General features: G+C 40.5%; 1 protein-coding gene across 1 annotated transcript in view; it reads left to right on the top strand.

Moving 5' to 3' along the window:
• The window catches only part of mlxipl (MLX interacting protein like), a 28525-nt gene that overhangs the window by 4958 nt on the left and 2745 nt on the right, over window positions 1-20822 (top strand). Inside the window, exons 3-11 of the mRNA XM_080749812.1 lie at window positions 200-282; window positions 872-961; window positions 1217-1258; window positions 10212-10386; window positions 12108-12188; window positions 16079-16230; window positions 17028-17634; window positions 19111-19184; window positions 20182-20458. Coding sequence (XP_080605938.1) covers window positions 200-282; window positions 872-961; window positions 1217-1258; window positions 10212-10386; window positions 12108-12188; window positions 16079-16230; window positions 17028-17634; window positions 19111-19184; window positions 20182-20458 — 1581 coding nt within the window. The remainder of the gene's footprint in view (window positions 1-199; window positions 283-871; window positions 962-1216; window positions 1259-10211; window positions 10387-12107; window positions 12189-16078; window positions 16231-17027; window positions 17635-19110; window positions 19185-20181; window positions 20459-20822) is intronic.

Raw genomic sequence — 20822 nt, 5'->3', positions numbered from 1 at the left:
ACACCGCCTTGCACCGCAAGGCGTTGTGTGCTTGTAGATCACCTGTCGTGCGGGGACACAAAATACCTGTATATCTTTTGTGTCTCATCTGAAAAAGTTTCGAAACCAGTGAAATAAACTGATTCAAGGATTTCTACTGTCAGAACATGAAGAGAACTACCGGGACATGATCAATTTAGTGTTGTATTATGTGCTTCAGATGTGGAGAAGAGAAAGAACCCAGCATGTGGTTTTGTCACCCCACTGGAGGGCTCGGAGGCTGATGCACATCGCAAACCTGAAGTGAGTCTCCTTTGACCTAACGGAAAGTGTGTTTTATTTGAATCTGAACACCTACCTCCAAAGATTAGTGAGACCAGTAGTTCTCAACCTGTGGGTCGGGAGCCCCAGAGGAGTCCCCAAATTATTTTGGGGGGTCCCCAGATCTTTTGCTAAATGTTAACATTGATTTCTCACTCAACAGTAAACAAAGTTTAAGTGTATAGAGGGTATCTGCACATTTCTAAAGTGACAATTTAAGGACTTTTTAATAGCTCTAAAACGACAAATTAAACATTGGACAAATTGTCAAATATTAGAGACAGAAATTGTGAAAATAGCTGATCTACTTGTGAGCATGTAGATCTGCTATCTCCACAATAGAATCTTGTTATCTTGGTGCTCGTCAGGGTGGGGGTCCACAGTTAAAATATGATTATTTTGGGGGTCACAGCCTCAAAAGGTTGAGAACCACTGAGTTAGACCACCAAAACTCTATATTGTAATTAAACATTATAAGCGGGTTAGTTAGCAAGTTGTCTATTATTAATGTACTATATGGTTTTTAAATTAAGTCTGTCTTGCCTTTTGTATTTGTGTTTCCTGTTAAAAGGCAATTGTGTTAGAGGGCAGCTATTGGAAGCGCAGGATTGAAGTGGTAATCAAGGAATATCACAAGTGGAGGATTTACTACAAGAAAAGAGTGAGTGCATGTTTATCTCTGACTTTCCTGATACATAAATACATTATAAAAGAGTTGTTTTCCAAAATAACATCCATCCATCAGTGCAGAACCATTAAATTAATTTCATTATTTGGTAAAGAGGATCCAGTTTGTAAAAGTGCTACCATTTTGGTAATCCACAAGTATAGTAACCTACTATTAATTTATCTCTTGTGCATCTAAATTATTTTGTTTATAGGCTATGAATAACATGTATGCATTGTTTCTTTGTAGCTTCAGAAAAATAAGGATGACCTCTTTTCCATACTACAGCAGGTAATGGGAAAACCAATTTATATTTAACGCTTTACCAATTCTATTACATTCATCTATAAATATCCCCATAGTGTGAAAAGATCTTGCTGTTAACCTAAGTTCTGCAGGCTGAAGCTGGCTTCTCCATCCCATCTTGTTTTCATGTGGGTGCGTGCGTGTATGTGTGCATCTTTGTACTAAATGAGACTGAGAGATTGACCCAGTAGTGTTTAGGAGAAAAGCTAGAAACGTGCGAAACAACTTGCGTCATTGACTGACATTTGTAGGCAAACTGACTCACATTGATGATTGCTCTCCTCCACAATACCCCTAACCTCTTCTCAGGCTTTATCTTTGTTGAATTCAAATGGCTTCCAAATTTAATGTCATTTAATCAAATCTGACCTACTTCTCAGGATGCTTTTGAGAGCAGGGTTTTGATGGGGACACTTTAACCGTGTCATCACACATTGGAAAAACAAACAAATCATCAAGACATAAAGAGTGGTTTAGACAAAGGGGAGAGAGGAAAACAGGGCCCCCAGGGGAAACACCTCACTGATGACAGTGCTCACTTGACTCCTTGTGGGTGATTTATACTGTATATATAGGGCTTTTAAGCCGTGACATCATTTTGTAGGCAGAGGAGAAATCTGCCCCCAGAGCATTTTCTGTCCCTCGCTATTTCAACAGATCCGAGACAAAAATAACGACTAAAGTATAATTCTAACACTTTCCTTTCAACAACAAAGAGAAGGAAAATGTGTAAATAGTAAAAATAGTAAAAAGATTCACGGAAACTGGGGGCAGAAATTCTCCTCTGCCTACAAAATGATGTCATACTTAACAGCCCCATAGGTGTGATGTATTCTCACTCTCAACTCACAATCACAATTCCTTATCTTAGTCTTTTATGGCACATCATCGCCTGTCTTCATCTGTTGTGTGTCTGAAAAGTTTGGTCATTTAATTGTGTTTGACTTGGAGGTCCCGGGTTGTCATGAGGTCAAAATCGAGACGATAATATTGGACTGTCTGGCTGGAGTCCTCATACACTGATTGTGCATTTATATAGCCTGCTACCTGAGCGGGGTTCAAAGGAACACAAGTCAGCAGATAGTTCACAGGTTAAAGATCACTAAGCTATTGTAACGTACAATCATGTAGCCCTCAACACTTGACTAAAAACTCTTAATGCAGATATTATGCTCTAACTTTGTAATGCTTAGCCATGGTATACTCCAGTGGCTAGGCTTTCAAAGACAATCATTTGAAATGGGTTCTCTTTATGTAGTTAAAGGACAACTTTTTTAGCTGGTCAGCAGGACCAGCTCTTTAAACAGATTACATTGTCCTGAGACATTCAGGGGACCTAGGGGACCTATTTGCCGATTGGCTGTCCATGTCACATGGTCACCGAGCTCATGATCCATTGGCCAGGCCCTCCAGATCTGTACTGCTGTAATGACATATTTTGTCCAGCAGGGAGCACCATTCCTTCACACTGAGGCGGTGCCTGTGGCCAGCCTGCTTGTGATAAATGAAACAGAAGAAAAGAGAGGTCTATACTTGAGTAAAAGTACAAAAGTATTGGCATCAAAGTACAAAATGTTTGTATGATTGCTTGTAGATCGGCTATCATTCTTTGATTTTCACAAGTCATTGTTGACATCATCATCCATTTAAGCTTTATAATTAGCTTCATACTAACATTAACATTATTTTTCTTCTTTCAATTCTAAACGTAGAGATTAGGTTATGAAAGGAAGGTGATTAGGTGATGAAAACTAGCAAAACTATAGCAGCCATTCACTTTAATCAACGCGATGCATCCAATGTAATTGTGATGAGGATGTCAAACAAACGTTAATCACGTCGTATTTAATTATACTTCATCTGTTACAGATGATTGTCCAAATAAACCGTACGTTATTTAAACTGTGAGCCATTTATAGACAATATGCAGTGTTGCCCTGGGCATCGTTGTAGGCTGTAGTAGGTGATGTGTCACACCATCTGCATACCATCTGCATTAACATATGAACTGAACGAGTATGCAAGTTGTCAATGATTTAACTCTATGACCATGATATGGGCTTTGGTGTGAAGTCATGAAAATATCGTACCCTACACAATTTACAAAAGCAACACAAAGTACATTCATTGATGAGCTGCTTCTTCCTGTCATCTGATCAGTGTCCACACAGTAGATTAATTCGAGTTGCATTTTAATATCAAATGAAACAGAGCAAAAACGATGTGCTGAATGAACCAATGCGAGTCTTTGAGAATTACAGTTAGTATCTTCACAAATAATGAGCACATTTCTAGAGACACGGTAACACATTCATTGTACTAAATGACAAGAAAGCATATATTTAGAACGATATGTAGCAGTGAAATACCACAAGATTTTGGAAAATGCCTACAATCAATACACTTATTTGAACACCTTGGTTACATTAAGTTCTGCATAATGCGTACTTTCTGCTTTTGGTACATTTCAATACAAATACTTTTTATACTTGTACTCAAGTAAATTTTGAATACAAGTCTTCCACTTGTATGATACTTAAGTAAAGAATGCAAGTACTTTTCCCACTACTGCCTAATAAGCATGCTAGTTTTAGTAAAATCAGACATCACAGATAGATTTATAGAGTAATAGGCTATATGGCAACTGTAAACTTAGCAGGAGTCCTCCAGGCTATGGGGGAAAGTAGCTGTTGGAAAAAGTACTCAAATGTTTTACACTTGTTTTTTTTAAAGTATCTTAAAAGTATCAATACTGCACTGTAGATGTACTCAGTTATAAGTAAAAGTCACACACACACACACACACACACACACACACACACACACACACACACACACACACACATACACGGGGGGGGGGGGAGTGACAAAATTCATAGATCTAGAACACAGACTTCATAGATATAGAACACAGAATATGTACAGTACAGTACAGTGAGGTACAGTATACAGTACAGTAAAGTACAGTAAGGTAATACGCAGTTATTACTGTTGTTTGAGCACGCCCGAGTTTTTTCAAAACTTTTTTTTTCCAAAAAACATTTTTTTCCAAAACTTTTTTTTTTCAAAAAACATTTTTTTTTTTTTTTTCAAAAAACATTTTTTTTTTCATCTGACCAGCTTATATATTGACTGTGTCAATTCTTGTTTTTACAACAAGGGTTCATATTTTATATTGTAATTAGAAAAAAGAAAAGATGAGTTTTAAAATGTTTCCATTTTATTATGTATATCTATTGCTTTAGCGATTTTGGTATAGTGTGTGTGTGTGGGTATTCGTTTTTTTTACAACAGGCTGTTTGATCCGGTCTAGGCGTGGCCGTGGCTTAAACTGGAAACAAGCAGAAGAAGCAGCGTCACTTTGTTTTGGTCCCCTCTGTTTGTTTCCCCAATCCCTATTTAAATGCGTGTGAAGTGTTGTCTTACCAGTTGCTACGAGTTGGACTAAAAGATGGATATAACAAAAAACTTTTTCTAAAATAAGCAAAACTACACCGCATCTAGGGGTTTATTAGGTAGGCCCTAAAACATGTGTGTGTGTGTGTGTGTGTGTGTGTGTGTGCGCGTGCGTGCGTGCGTGCGTGCGTGCGTGCGTGCGGGCGGGCGGGCGTGCGTGCCTGTGCCTGTGCCTGTACATGTGCCTGTGCCTGTGTGTCTTTAAAGAGGTGGTGCCATGATTTCCCTCCCCCCCTCTAAAACATGATTATCAGGTATTATGATTATACTAGGAGAAAGATTTCTTTCCAAAAAATTATACAGAAAGAGTTAAAATTGGGTTTTTATGTGGCCACACCCCCAGTTCATTAAGTATGCATGGATGGCATGGTGGGTGGTGACCCAGCTGATATAGCCAAACCCCACAGTGTTGGGTGAATGGTAAATAGGGGAGGAGTTGATACTGTGACACACTTAGTATCTGTGTTTTTTAACTGACACTTTTCACCACAAGGTGGGAGCCTCCAAGAGAAAACAAACAAATACTAAGAGAATACATCATTTCTAAAAATAAAAAAAACACACCAGGGGGTCTAATGAAGTACTTTCAACCTCCTAGTCACATGAAAAACAGAAAAAGTACAAAACTATGGCACCACCTCTTTAAGTAGCGTGCTGTGTGTGAATGGTGCACTAAGTATAATGTGTGTAAAGTCATTAAACTGCTGTTTCAATTAAGTTATCTTGAGTATAACAGTGAGCATGAAGAAGATGTTAAGAGTGTGTCACAAGGATTGTGTGACAAACTCCCCTATTTATCCGCCTGAATGTGATTTTACTGATTAAATAGCTTCTTAAAATTAATAGGCTATGTAGAATTATGTAGGCTACATAGCCTATTTGAACTTGCAAGATTAACTACCCATAGCCTACAATAATACACCCAGAGATAACACAAACAAAAATACTTCATAACACTACTATATGTATAATTATGTAACATAATACACCATATTCAAACTATACCAATATAACTATTATAATAATAGGGAAAAGATGCCGGTACGTTTCCAAGGGCGGGTCTTGGGAAAACGCAGTTGCAGTTAGTAAACACTCGTACTGTACGCCCAGGAACATGTAGGTCGCTACTATCTGTCAGATATACACAGAAAACCATCCTATCAATGGGGGCGAGGTAGTAGCTAATTGCGACCGAAGGTCACAGTTTACTATGAGAAATGTCACAGCTTGTCCGCATCCGTCCGTCCGTCCGTCCGTCCAATCTAGGAAAGGATCAAGTTTAGACGATCACTCAAAATAACTTACGTCACTCATGCACTTACTTAGGAATGGTGAAGGATGACTCATACGATATGACCTTATCACCTTTTTACACATCTCTGTGTAGACCAATGTCTACTCTACATTTCCATCATTGAACTCTCAAATGTGCCTTTAACCTTATGTGTATTAACACCTAGTAATGAGTGAGGTGTGTTAATGCAGTGGTTCTCAACCTTTTCAAGCAGCGACCCCCAAAATAAAATTTTAACTGGGGACCCCCCCACCCTGACGAGCAAGAGTTCTATTGTGAAAATAGCAGATCTACATGCTCACCACACCTCGCAACTATTTTGACAATTTGGCCAATGTTTAATTTGTCATTTTAGAGTTATTAAAAAGTCCTTAAATTGTCACTTTAGAAATGTGCAGATACCCTCTATACACTTAAACTTCATGTTGGTTTGTTTACTGTTGAGAGAGAAAACACATTAAGTTAATCACCTGGGGACCCCCCAAAATAATTTGGGAACCCCCCTGGGGGTCCCGAGACTCCCGACCCACAGGTTGAGAACCACTGTGTTAATGCACTACAACCGTACTATCCCTCCTTATAATGTAGTTGTCGATGGAATGTTCTTGCTGACAGTTTGATCATGTCCTGCATTTTCAGTCACCCGAGGAAGACTTTCTCTTCCATTTCCCTTACTTACCACACTAATGCACGAGCATCACAGACATTTAATGTGAGCTTTTGACCACAATTTCCAACCCTATTTACTGTGGTCTTTTCCATAGATGATAATGGGTCACAGTCACAGTACTTATTGAAACACTAGCCATTTGAGCAATCATTGTGATGGCTCCTGCCATCCATGCCCCAATGATGACTCTTTCCTAGTCGCTTACATCTTTTTATCTTGCGATCTTGTGCCTGCTCAACATTTCTGTACTTACCGCTGAGTGTGATAGGATCTTAATTGTTAAATTGTATCATGCAGTACACCTGTAACGAAGCAGATGCATTTGTTATCTTTTTCCAAGTTATTCAGGTTTTTTTCCTTTAACTTGTTACCTGTCGGAATATATACTATCTGTTTTGTAACATCCTATGACTGTCTGCGAAAGGGAGCTACTAGACATAATGAAAAGAGTTCTCTATAGCATCTCATCTCACCCTCTCATCATCACGATGTTAATCAGCATCTAACCACAAACTAGGTTAACTTAACCTGACTTATGGAAGAAACATAAACAATGTGACTAAACATGATGGGATCTTTGATTAAAAACTGAAGATTATAACAAAAATGGTATAAAATGTTTCAGCTGAAACATTTATTGTGGGTAAATGTAATGTACAGTACAGTACATCGAAAGTGACCATATGGGAGGTTCCAGTAGTATTTCTGTGATTATTTTCAACAACATGTGTCTCCGTCTCTACATGTGTCGTGGAAAGGCTGTTATGGGAGGGTTTGCTTTACTGTTGGTCCACACGTGAGTGTGATTGCCAGAATTAGGTCGAGGACAAAGGTCTGCTGCTCTCATTGAAATGGTGAGACATGAAAATAAAGAAATGAACAAAACCAACATAATGATGCCTGGTAGGTGGTTAGTGTTTTTTGAACAATATGGTAAAACAGCTTTTTCAATATGTAGTGATGTAGTGTATGCGCGCCGCACGCATGCACGCACGTACAGACACACACACACACACCCACACACACACACATAGAAAAATTCAATTCATTACTACTCCACACCCTTTTCCCTAAGATAGAGCGTAGATACAATGAAAACAGTTTCCGGCTCAGTTTGGGCTTCCCTATAAATGTAGCCTGTGACTCAGTATCTTAAAGACAAGATGAGGTGAAGTAAAGCACCCCAGACAGATAAGAACAGCTGGGCCTGGATCCACATTTTCTGTAAGTGTTTTCATTTTGTTTGATTTTTGGAAAACCTTGGATGGTATGCACTGGCTACAAATGCACTGGTTTTATCGAGAAATATCACGTGATTTGGGAAGAGATGCAACTGCAATACTTTTTGTCAATTTGAAGCTACTCAGACCCTGCACTTGTTTTAATTTTTTTTATATCGTCCTGATATTGATATTGATTATGTCATTGGTAAGTGGATCAAATATTTTAACATGTATCAAATACATGCATAGACTAGGTTGTACATAGCCTATACAGATCAGAGATCACCAATATTGAGTATCTGGATTAATAATATTCATCCAGATACCTCAATGTTGGAGATCTGTTGACAATATAGGCTACACAGATATCCATTCATATATTTATTGTTGATAGACTGTTCAAAAATCCACCTGTATACTCATTGTTGATAGCCTGTACAGTACTGTACATACATTCATATATTCACTGGCAATAGACGTATGGGGGTAGAATGTACAGTATATGCATTCATATATTCACTACTGTATACAATCATTCATATACTGTGCAGTATATTGATAGATTGTCCAACATGTTGACATATTCACTCATTCAAAGATCCACAGCAGCTCAGTATTCTATTTGAGCTTTATATGTATTTTTATTCTTATTCATCTTGGATTGGTTTCTGACTCTTACTCTTACCTGTACCTCTCCTGTGATTCCCTCTCACTGCTGTTGCTGCTATGACACCTGAATTTCTCTCTGAGGATTTATAAAGGTTTATCTTATCTTATACCTCCTGATTCAACATTGTTATCTTACTGTGTTCTGTACAGTGTAATACCTATCACTTTAGTTTTTCACGATAGAGTTGTTAAAATGACACTACTTGTCCCGAGCCAACTGGGGAGGGGTAAAACCTTTCTCCTCCTCCTCACGCCTCTCAGCTGTTGGGCTATAGATATTTAGTGTCCTGCATGCCATTTAAGAGCCCACAGCTGACTGGCAAAAACACGGTTGTGCTGTGTCTGCTGTGTTCTTGCTGGGGCCCAATTTTTATTCTCTACCCTGCACTTCAAGCTAAGAACTTTACTCTTGCTGCCCCACTGCCTTGTGAGTTAGTCCGGGAAGACAAAGGCTAAAGGAGTACCCCTGATAGAAAAGTTTTGGAAGACAATGGCTAGGGTTACAAGGTTTAGGGATAAGCAAAAGAGGCATGGTTGAGATGGTTTGGACATGTCATCTGCAGAGGAGGGATGATTTGTACATTGGGGGAAGGATGCTAAAGATGGAAATGCGAGTCTGCGAAGCAAGAGAAGAGGGAGGCCGAAGAGGAGTTTAGGGATGCGGTGAGAGAGGACATGCAGATGACAGGAGTCACAGATGAAGATGGCGTCGCAAATTACTTTGATTTATATTGTAGTTGGTACTTTGGACTTTTCATTCATTGCTGGTGAGGAAGGCAGGCTCCGTCGTTGGATCCTCCTTGCAGGGGGTGGAGGAAGTAGCCAAGGTGCGAACGGCTTGGAAGCTGGATGCCGTCGTGAATAACTCTTCCCACCCCCTCCACCTTGAGATCACCGGTTACTGGAGTAAGAGAGGAAACGACAGGTTCACCTACCCAGGATGGAGGTGTGAGAGACTGGGAAAGTCCTTTGTGCCGGTTGCTCTCAAGTTATACAGTGAGACACACAACGGTCGCTTGCCAAGGACAACTGTAACCTATACACTCAACTGGAATATTAGTTGTTACTGACACTGACCTCAAATGACATTCCTAGAGAGGGGTTCTTGTGCTGTTGAGCACATGAAACTTCTCATGCTTTTTTTGCACTGACCTATGGACACTTTTGTTTGGCTCTGCACTATTAAGTAGTATTTATGTATTAGTACTTGTGTTATGACGAGATAACAGTGAGATACTTATGTAGCTATTCTTTGGCACTGGATTGATAAGTAGTACTATTACGTTTCTATTTGTGTTATGACGTGATAATGTTGAGACACTTTATATTATTTGGTTTTTACCTATGTTTATGCTTCTTTTTTGCTTTATTTTTTCGCTGTACGCAACGGTACTTTTTTTGGGCGACTGATTTTCCCTCTTGGGATAATAAAGGTATCTACCTACCTACCTACCCACCTACCTACCCACCTACCCACCCACCCACCCACCTACCTACCTATCTATATATATAATATGCCTTCTAATTGTAGGATCAGTGATTCATTTGTGGGTCAAATAAAATGGTGCAGTCAATGCTTATGTATTGTAGGGTGAGATCATTGACTCCCTTGCTTATGTATTGTAGGGTCAAATCAGCCGGGCTGATCTGGAGAAATGGTCCAACCAGATGTACAATGAGCCTGAAGCTGTGCCAGCAGAAGCCCACATGTTTGACCTGGACTGCTTCCTGTCTGACATCTCTGATACCCTGTTCACCATGACCCAGAAGCCATGCCCCTGGACAAGTGACCATCACAACAGTAAGTATAGGCTATATACTCTCTTTATTCAATAACAGAGGATCACACTGATGCAACATGATTTATTACAGATTGAATAATGAAATACATTTTGGCGATTAGACTCTGTTAACATTAAACATATATGATTAGCTTTTAATTTACATTATACATATAAGATTAGATTTAATAGGGAGAGCCCCCCAATGGAGTCTAGACGCTGGTGGTGGCAGTGCAGGTGAACCTCCGTCTTAACTCTTGACGAAGGTGGAGTTGGGGATGGAGGTGGGTTGCTTGTTGCATGCTGAAAAGAGAATGACAAGGTTCAGAGGCAGTGGGGATATTTAAAGGCGGAGTCCAATCGCCTGATTGGCTGACTGCAGATTGGCTAGAAGTGCACACCCTTTGAGCTGAGAGTAACAACTTAGATCTTTTTATTGAAGTTATGCTGAAAGCTACATAGCATTGATAAGAGCATAGGTGGCACGTGTTTGCTCCTTTATATAAAAAAAATAATTAAGCAACTAACAGTGCTTAGAATTATAGTTTCGCGAATTTTTGTTTTGCACAATTTGTATAGTTTAATCCTGGGATTAAACTGGTTATGCAATACTCATATTGTACCCGTTGTAGTGGTTATTGTCAGACTACTTAATGCAATATCATGGTTCTTGGAGGCCTATGATGTCATATTGATGACATCAAGGACAGAGATCTCCATATATAGGCATAAAAGGGACACAGAGATTTATGACAACAGGGATTTCCATATACCGTATGGGAATTTGCAGATCTATCAATATTATTTGGATAACGGTTCTTAAGATTTACAAAGGACAGATAGATACATACACAGAGGTGCAAGTTGGAATGCATGATCCACCAGGTTGTCCAGCACAAAGTTGTACCCGTCTGTCAGTGTCCGTTTTTTGCCATTATATGGAGATCTCTGTCTGTCTGTCCTATGTTTTCAATTACATCTCAGATACTGCAGACCTTATACTGTAGATAGATAGACAGATCATTAAGTTATTAATGAAAGTAATTCATAAATAACACCGCTCACTTCACAGATCATTATTTTTTTTAACTCGAACTAATCTTCACATAGTGTTATAGTTGGACTTTAACAAACTCACTAACAGCTTGAATACAACATATGATAGATCTATTTAATGTATCTAAAGACGTTGTTCAGCAAAATGTGAAGGACACACTATGTACGTATACGAGTGTAACCTATAGGACAGAAGCATCACATACTGTCTGTATCATCATCATCACATTATTCATTGTGATTATCACATTCCCATTTATTATACAAGTGCGTTTTGTACATAAACCTTGTGACTCTCTCCTGCTGTTATCCAAATTACTGCCGGTGTCTACGACGTGTTGTAAGCTTGAACATCTGTTTTGTGTGAGACACGATATGCAACCAAGTGTAAATAAGCCTTAACCCATTTAGGCCTAACCTATAGAATAGGGCTAAATCAGAAATTAGCCTACAAAACAAATATGTTGCTACATACTGTACATGTACTGTAAGCCCCTCCCAAACAGCAAAATGTGTTCCCGGCCTGAATTTAAATAGTCATGGGAGTCTATAAGAACCCACCCCACCAAAATAAGGACATTTTCATGTTGAGATGAACTTTTTGTGAAACACACACCAAAACATACATTTACGATTTTACGTGTATATATGTGTGTGTCTAATATTGTGTCTTTTCTTTCCTCAGCCTACATCAGCAATGCTGATATGATCCAGCCAGGCCTGACACCCCTACAGCCTAACCTGGATGATTTCATGGATATACCAGGTACAGTACGTCACCCTCAGTCTGTCTCTGTTATCCTGGTGTCTCAAAGGGGGACATCTCGCTTTTTCGATGGGTCATTCTTTGGACTATGAGCGTCGGCAGGTTAGCTACTCACCCGTGTCACGGTTACTGAGGTTAGGGTTAGGGTTAGGTTTAGGCATAGAGGTTAACATTCTCCCACGTCGGCAGGTTAGCTACCCACCCGTGGCGGCAGGTTAGCTTTTCACCGGGATAACATTCACCCGTGTCAAAAGAATGGACCGTCGAACAGATGCTATCTCGCAATATCGACACGCTGCCATCTCAAAGAGGATCTTCCTCCTACCGCTACAGAATGACTGCATTATTTGGCACGTATGCGTCTCCTACTGTGAGGGTTTCTGGTCTGTATGCATATTTATGACACCGTTTTTGTTCTGTGATCCAAGCGGGCTGCTTGTATGCTTGATCTGATAACGAGGCCTAATCTGATAAATGACAGGAGGTCTTTTGATCCACCAGAAATGACTCCTGATAAGAGCTTGTGATACTGTAGCCGCCTTATCAGTATCTTTATACCCTGTAATACCCCTAAGAATGTCCCAACCTTTGGTTTCTCCATGTATTTTATTCCTATTGTGTGGTCATGGTATTTGACATAGATTCTCTGAACTCTTTTTCATTGTTCACAAGTGAAACCTTTGGGGGAACTAAAGTACCATGCATAGTAGTACTTAAGGACCGCAGGAATACACAAGAAACGGAAGGGAGAGTGATTTAATCCGGTTCCTCCGGCCGTCCGGACGTAATTGATTGTCTCCGTAACCTTACGGACAACACTCAACCCTACGGATAAAAACCGATAAGAACGTACGTACACATGAACTACCCGTGGCGAACTTGTGTCTGTCAACCGTGGGGGCAGTAGAGGGAGAAATGTTTCGTCTTTTTTTCTTGTATCCATTTCGTAGGAGGAAGTAAAAAAAACAAACAAAAAAATCACAACTACACGCTGAACAGTGAACAGGCCAGGACGCAGACCTGCATGTCAGCCTAATCAGCGCTCTCTACCAGCTGAGCTCTCTCGAATGCGTCTCTCTCCACTCCCGTGCACGCGATTTTTGCGGTTTTGGGTCGGTTTGGGTGGCTACCGTGGCTCATTAACTGTCGGCGGCGCCCCCCCTTGAGATTGCGCTCTAGGCGGTCGCAACGGCATGTGTCCACGATCCATTCTCCAGTCCTTTTTATATTATACCCAGACAGCACAGTGACTAGCGCCGATGGTTAGTGTTGTTCAATCCGAGTGTATCCTCCAAGGGTGTCTATAAACCTCTCTGTCAACAATGTAGGCGCTATGTATGTAGCATGTAGCATTTGCTCATTGGGAAGATGCATTTGGGTGCCATCTAGTGGATATAGTATGTACATATAGGCTTTATTGAACCCTGTAACTGTTACACAGAGACCGTACGGTAGTATGAATGTCAACGCAATTACCGTACGTACTGTCTCGCCCCCAAACGTACACAAAATCAACCATACGTAACTATAAATGGCCCTTTAGTGGTGTAGCTGATGTGACCTGGCATTTCCCAATGAACCTAAGCACAAGGGTGGGGGCCAGTGGTGGGTGGGCAAGGAGGTAGGGAGCGCTTCGCTGTGTTCACTTGGACCGTGCGGAGGTGCCGAAAGTCGGGGGAACAAAAATGTACTATTCTGTCCATAACGGCACATAACTCAGTAACGACGCTTAGTCGGCTCATGCGACCGTTGCAACGCTCAACACGGCGACTTGCTCGCTACCGCTCGCTCGGCGCCGGCGGTGTCTCACTCACGTGGCTCATGGTCGCCTGAAACGGCGCACCTCCATCGTCATCACCGAAAACAAGCGCTCCTTTCCCTTGCAGCCCCCGTGCCCCCACCGCCGCGCTTAGGGTCATTGGAACAAACGTGGACGCGTAGCTGTTCCTGGGTGGGTGACACTCCTTTTTGTTGTTGCTGTTTCTGCAGTAACTACTGGCTCCCCAGAAGTCAGTGGGGGTTCAATGGCTGGGCTGAGCCAGTAGAATGAGGAAGTGGAAGAGGATGTGGTTCACCTTGAGCCTGAACCTGGGTACCACCACAGATGTTGTGGTTAACCTCTCTTAGATCCTCCTGAGATGAGAACTAACCTTGATCTGTTCTATGGTTAGCTAGTAAGCTAATTAATAGAACCAATGTGTTATTTATGGCTCTGTCTGCATTCATCATTCAATGTCTTATAACAATGTTATTTTGGATAGCATCATATTGACTATCATGTATGCCTGCTACTGCTGCAGCTAAAGGGGGAGTAGCACACGTTGTCCAACATACTGTATGTATGGGTCTGCTTACCAAACCCCTGGAGATCCTCAGCTGGGTTGGCCTGGAGCTTTATCTCCCCATGGGCTTGCAATGATAAGGATCGTGTCCTGTTGTTACCTCAACGCATCCTGACATGAGTGCCGTTGGCTTTACTGTGTGTGTGTGTGTGTGTGTGTGTGTGTGTGTGTGTGTGTGTGTGTGTGTGTGTGTGTGTGTGTGTTTGTGTGTGTGTGTGTGTGTGTGTGTGTGTGTGTGTGTGTGTGTGTGTGTGTGTGTGTGTGTGTGTGTGTGTGTGTGTGTGTGTGTGTGTGTGTGTGTGTGTGTGTGTGTGTGTGAGAGAGTGTGAGAAAGAGAGAGAGATAATATTTCTCTGAATCTAGCCAAGTGAATACTGGCAGGCTGCTGAAGAAGCAGCTGCCTCTCTCTCAGTCACAAGGTGTAGGCAGTCTGTGGGTGTTTGTCACAATGGCACTGCCATGCATTTCATCTTTGCATCAATAGATTCTTCCTGCTACTCTGAACAATATTAAGTACAGTACTGGTCAATACCAAATAGTACTTAATGCCAGCATTGTGTCCTTACTGAATAGAAAGTGCAGACACATGGTATGTATTGTCAGATTGCTTCACATTTTCCTATGTTTACTTAAGGTAATATTATTATACTGAATCTTTGAGGATTTTCCATATATTTATGTTCTGTGAATATTTGCTCTTTGTCAGTTGAGAATGAAGGTCCAGTGGAATTTAATGATTTAAGACATTGCTAAAAGATACCATGGGTTTTGGACATTTCAATTATGTAAAACAATGAACACAGTTTTGACGTCTTCAATGTGTTTATTTGCACATAGTATCCACTGCACTTGACCTAGATAGTAGTAAAGTATTTATAATGCCTAACAGTTTATCTCCAGATGGCATAATATATCACATCTCTTGCCAGCTTGGCTCCTAGATTCTATGTCACGTGAGCTGGCATGATCACCAAATACTCACTGTTCTCCCAAGCCTTTTTTTTTGCTCTCTGTGGAAGTCAAATGAAACGTTGTCCATAAAATTACACTGGATATTGTCAATTTGACTTTCTGATATGTGATATGTTACAGAGCTATACTCTAGCTATTTATGTATAATATATGGTTGGTCCATTTAGGACACATAAATGGACATAATATAATGGACAAATCTTGTCATGGACACATCTTCAAGTCAAGTATGCAACTGATCAAACATCTACAGTTTACAGTTTACAGTTTAGGCATTAATCCAGAGCCCCTTACAATAAGCAACGTGATACATACATCAATACAATAAGCAAGGTAATACAACAATATATTAACGTAAAAAATTGCAAAAGAAACTAGATTCCATGATATCTCATGCTCGAGTTTTCTTCTCCCAAATTTCTATTGGAATTCAGAGATACTGTTGATGCTTGGCTTTGTTATGCTGCTGTTGTACAGCTAGTCCATTCATAGTTATTTATTAATACATTTCACACAGTAGTAAGAGTATGGACCCAAATCATCAGTGACTGTCTTCTGTTTCTCTGTGTGTTTCAGATATATTTATGAACTATCGAGGCCAGCCGTTGGAGCAGGCTTTTCTTTCAGACTGTGGTTACTTTGAAAGCTCATCCAGTGAAGCATTTGCACCAGTGTTGTCCCATGTGGTAAACACTCCACAGCTTCTCATTGACACCCAATTAGCACAGGTAGGCATACTGTTGTCTGCTGCTTTTCATTTTGTCCTGTACTTAGACAATATATAGCCTACACTTTTCTAAATTCAGTTTCAGCTGTACCAAGCTGATGACTTCTCAGATAGTCATGATGAGAGCTTTGGGGGAGCTGGAGGGGTTAAAGGAGTAGTTCACCCCAAAATGTAATTTTTTCTATCGATTACTCACCTCATGAAGACTTGAGTTCAATAATATGTTTTTGTTTTTGTTGCATTCCAAAGCCAATAATTTGAGGAGACTCTTTGATTCCGGATGGAGACCCAAATGCAATCAATGGGGTAAATTTAATATAAACCCCCCCGTTGGGTGCCTCGGCTGACCAGAGGGGGGCGGTGTGGAGACCAGGATTGCTGCATGATATTTGTGAGGGTACTCCCCGCAGGCTATGGCATAAATGTTAACTCTGCATTATGTGTATGTGTGACGATTGCAAATAAAGATTACTTAAAAACTTTTTTTTAAAATTATAATCCAATTATTGGCTTAGGAATGCGACAAAAACAAAAAATATTATATAACTCAAGTCTCCATGGGGTGAGTAATCGACAGAAAAATAAATCATTTTGGGGGTGAACTACTCCTTTAAGTGTCTTTCTGTCCCTGTATGACAAATAATGAAAATAAGCTGCTACAAGCTACTATTTTAGAACTGTTTTTATGTTCACCAACTGCAGGTTGAAAGTAGTTAAACAATAATAAGACAAACTTCTTTTTAAGCAAAAAAACAACAACAAAAACATACAAACAATAAGAAGATCTCTCTTTTCCAGCCTAACCTCTCATCTGGCACTTTAACTCATCCCACCTCATCTAATGTCCAGTCCAGTCCAACCCAGGACTGCAATGAGTACCACACAGCCAGCATAATATCGGGGGTCATGTCCTATGGACATCAATCTTACCACGAACCACCTGTTTCTATGGCAATTACCAGCATGCCACAGCCTGCCTCTGCAAGTAGTTCTTTCATGTATCCACCACCATGTCACAAGTATGGCTATTATGTGACAACATCCAGCACTGTGCCCTCCACTGTCATCACCCACACAACCTCCAGTATGGGCAGCCTGGGTCCTGTTGCCCAGGTCCATGGCTACCCTACCAAAGAGGACGTGTACCTACAGACACCCTGCCACTCCCAGAGTTACCTGTCTGCGGTGTCTGACCCAGCACATGGGACCTCGCCATCTGTCAGTGTGGCCCAGTGCTTCTCAGTCCCCGAGCAGATTGCCGCTGCTGGAGCGAGGGCAAAGCACAAGCAAAAGATGGCAGGGATGAAGATAGTACGACCCACCGTGGCGTCGCCTGGGCCTCCCCCCACCGCACCTCCACAGATCAGCTGCCTTGCCAAACTGCTGTCCTCCTCTGCCCAAGAAAGTCAGTACATTTTTCCTCTTCTTTAATTGTCTCCGCCAGGCCGAAGGCATGGCCGAGGCTACAGTACTGTATGTTTCGTGAGTAGCTATTAATCTCTGACGCACAGTCCCTGAAGGCCAATTAAAAACCTCTGCCCCAAATATTTCACATTGGCCTGTTATAGCGCCACCAAGAGACAAAACATTTTTTTTATACTACTACAGATTTTGTACAGACATCATGCAGATCGGTACACCATATCTGTAATAGTCATGTGATTAAGACATATCTGTCAGATTTTTCATATTCCATCCTGATTGGCAAAGATTGGCTTCCAAAGTTTCCTCAAATCATGAATGCAATGTTCAATTGCCGTGAAAACTTTGCACGCACATTCCTGCATCATAATGCAATTTATAGTCCAGATAACATTTTCCGAGTGCGTTTTCTTCAAAACACACTTTTTGCTTCTACTCCTACAGACAAAACTCAATGAAACCGGGACACACTCTGGGATCATGTGATCAAGATGTATGAGGCAGATTTTTCAGAACCATTCCAATTGGCTAAGACCGCCTTTCAAAGTTTGCGCTCTGTGGTAGGCAACATGGCCTGGTGGAGACCTGTGCTCTGAGGAGCACATTTTTCCAGTATTCAACATCAATTACCTGTGTGATTTATTTATTCTTTTTTTTTTCTGAATAATCGTATTTGTATTGTCATATGCAATCCTGTTCATGTTCATATTATATTCATTCAATCTTTTTGAGTTACAGTTACAGTCATTTTCTCAGTGACAATGTGCATAGTGGCATACTGTACCATCTGACAGAAACCTTTTATCTCCATATTTTATATTTTTATGTTTTTTTCATCAAGTAATGCCCTATTTTATACTTTGTCGTATGTAGCAATAGTATCTACAAGTTCACAACAAGCGCTTGTGACAAAATATTAACAACATTGGATTTGGAACAGAATTGGTTCTGGACAGTGGTGGAAAAAGTACTCACATATTTGACTTAAGTAAAAGTAAAAATACTGCAATATAGAAATAGTCTTTACAAGTAAAAGTCCAGAATTCATAATGTACTTGAGTAAAAGTATGAATGTGTTGACATCAAAATGTCCTTAAAGTACCAAATATATGAAAATAGCAGCTTGCTATTTTATTTTATATTTTATATAGGTATAAAATAGGGCTAAAGTGGTTTATGTATGTTTTATAATATTATAATTTATATCTACAAAGTAACTAGTAACTAGTTGTAGAAACTAAAAGTTTTCAAATAAATATAGTGGAGTAAAAGTACAATATTTGGATCTGAGATGTAGTGGAGTAGAAGTAAAATGATTGGAAATCGGAAATACATATAGTAAATGTACTTAGTTACTTTACACCACTGGTTCCGGACATACAAGGTTTCTGCCCGACAACGACGATGTGCCTGTTTGTTTCATCACAAATGTTGTAACAACTGAATGGCTTGTTTGTAGGGAAACCCATGCTGGGATTTGACCCACCATTAGGGACAGCCAATGGACAGAGGTCTTCTTCTCCAAGTTCCCCAGTAAGTCCCAACTCATCACTAAAAATGACTGGGGCATTCACCTTGCAGAAAATATCCCAGAAATCAAATATCAATATCCTCTCAAACGTCCTTAGAATGTCCTTCTATTTGTCTGCACTTATTACTTAAGTCAAGGAGATAGTTCAAACCTGTACAATGAAGCGCAGTGGGCCAACTTTGGTAATGTTGTTAGATGCATGCATGTGCAATTCAGAATCTGCCGGTGTTCACAGGACGTTTATGTGTGTAATTACTTATTATATGCATGTGAATACAGTATGTAGGGAGTAAGTACTGGGCCAGTTACTAGAGCTGGTATGACCTCTGCTGTTCCTCTGGCATAAATGCAAGGCAGTTCAAAGTAAAGATTACAGAGAAGGCATAGATCTTTCCAACAGGATCCCACCAGATTTTAACACGCTCATGATTAGATTTGATTTCCAGGGTTCCCACGGTCGTGAAATTCCTGGAAATATTTTGAAATTAGAAAAATATTTTTTCCAGTACTGGAAAAGTTTTGGAATTTATCAAGGGTCCTGGAAGGGTCCTGGTCCATATCTTTGCATTGTCTTTGGTTATTGATTTTGTTAATACCTCTGAAATGACAAATTATAAACATGGGCCAAATTGTCAAATATTAGAGGTAGAAATTGTGAAAATAGCCGATCTACATGCTCACAACGCCTCATCTGCTATTTCCACAATAGAACCGTGTTATACAAAATTCCTCAACTCTTAGTGCTCGTCAGGGTGCCGGGTCCCCAGTTAAACCATGATTATTTCGGGGGTCACGGCCTGAAAAGGTTGAGAACCACTGGCATACACTACCTGTCTTTGGGCATATTGCGCATAGGAGTAAGCGACCTGTTATTGAGCTGAATTATTGTTTTATAGTCTGGAAATTGGATTAAATATTTTGGAAAAGTTTTGGAAATTAATTGGTAAAAATGTGTGGGAACCCTGGATTTCTGAATAAAGGATTTATGTTGTTCAATAGTCAGGTAGCGGCATGCACGTCCAAGCAACTACATCTCAGCTGCAGCATGGAATTGAGTGGCCGTCAGGGATCCCACTGTTGACGCCGCTACAGAGCCAGGGCCAGACCTTGGTCCTCGGTCGCAATACTCCCAGCACCAGCACCTCAAGAGTCTCCGCTGTGTCTGCCTTGCTCGCTCAAGGCACCCCACGCGCCAACACACCCCTCTTAATCCCTAAGAGTGAGAAATTATCCCCGGTACAAATCTACGGCACAGATAGGAGGAGCAGTTTATCAGGTTGGATTTCATTGTTCTAACGCATACATGGGCAACTGGCGGTCCCAGGGGCCACATGTGGCCCCCACCTTCACTTAATGTGGCCTTCAGGTTAATATTGGAATACTAATAATATATCATTGATTTCAGCTGTTACAATTCCAAACATGCAAACAAGACCCGCTTTCATTACTTAAGCCTATGTTAGTAGCTTAATGTCTAGAATTAACATAAGAACATATAAATGCATTTGAAATTAAATAAAAATTGTACTTTTCAGGATTCCAATTCAAGAATAGCGAAAAATAATGTAGGATTCCAATTCAAAAATAGCAAAAAATAGCAGATCTACAAGTTCAATACGAGCTTGCAGCTCACGCGTTTT

Source organism: Nannobrachium achirus (genome assembly GCF_963921795.1).
Source record: "Nannobrachium achirus genome assembly, chromosome: 19".
NCBI classification, from domain to species: Eukaryota; Metazoa; Chordata; class Actinopteri; order Myctophiformes; family Myctophidae; genus Nannobrachium; species Nannobrachium achirus.
This window is presented reverse-complemented; position numbering and strand designations above follow the sequence as displayed.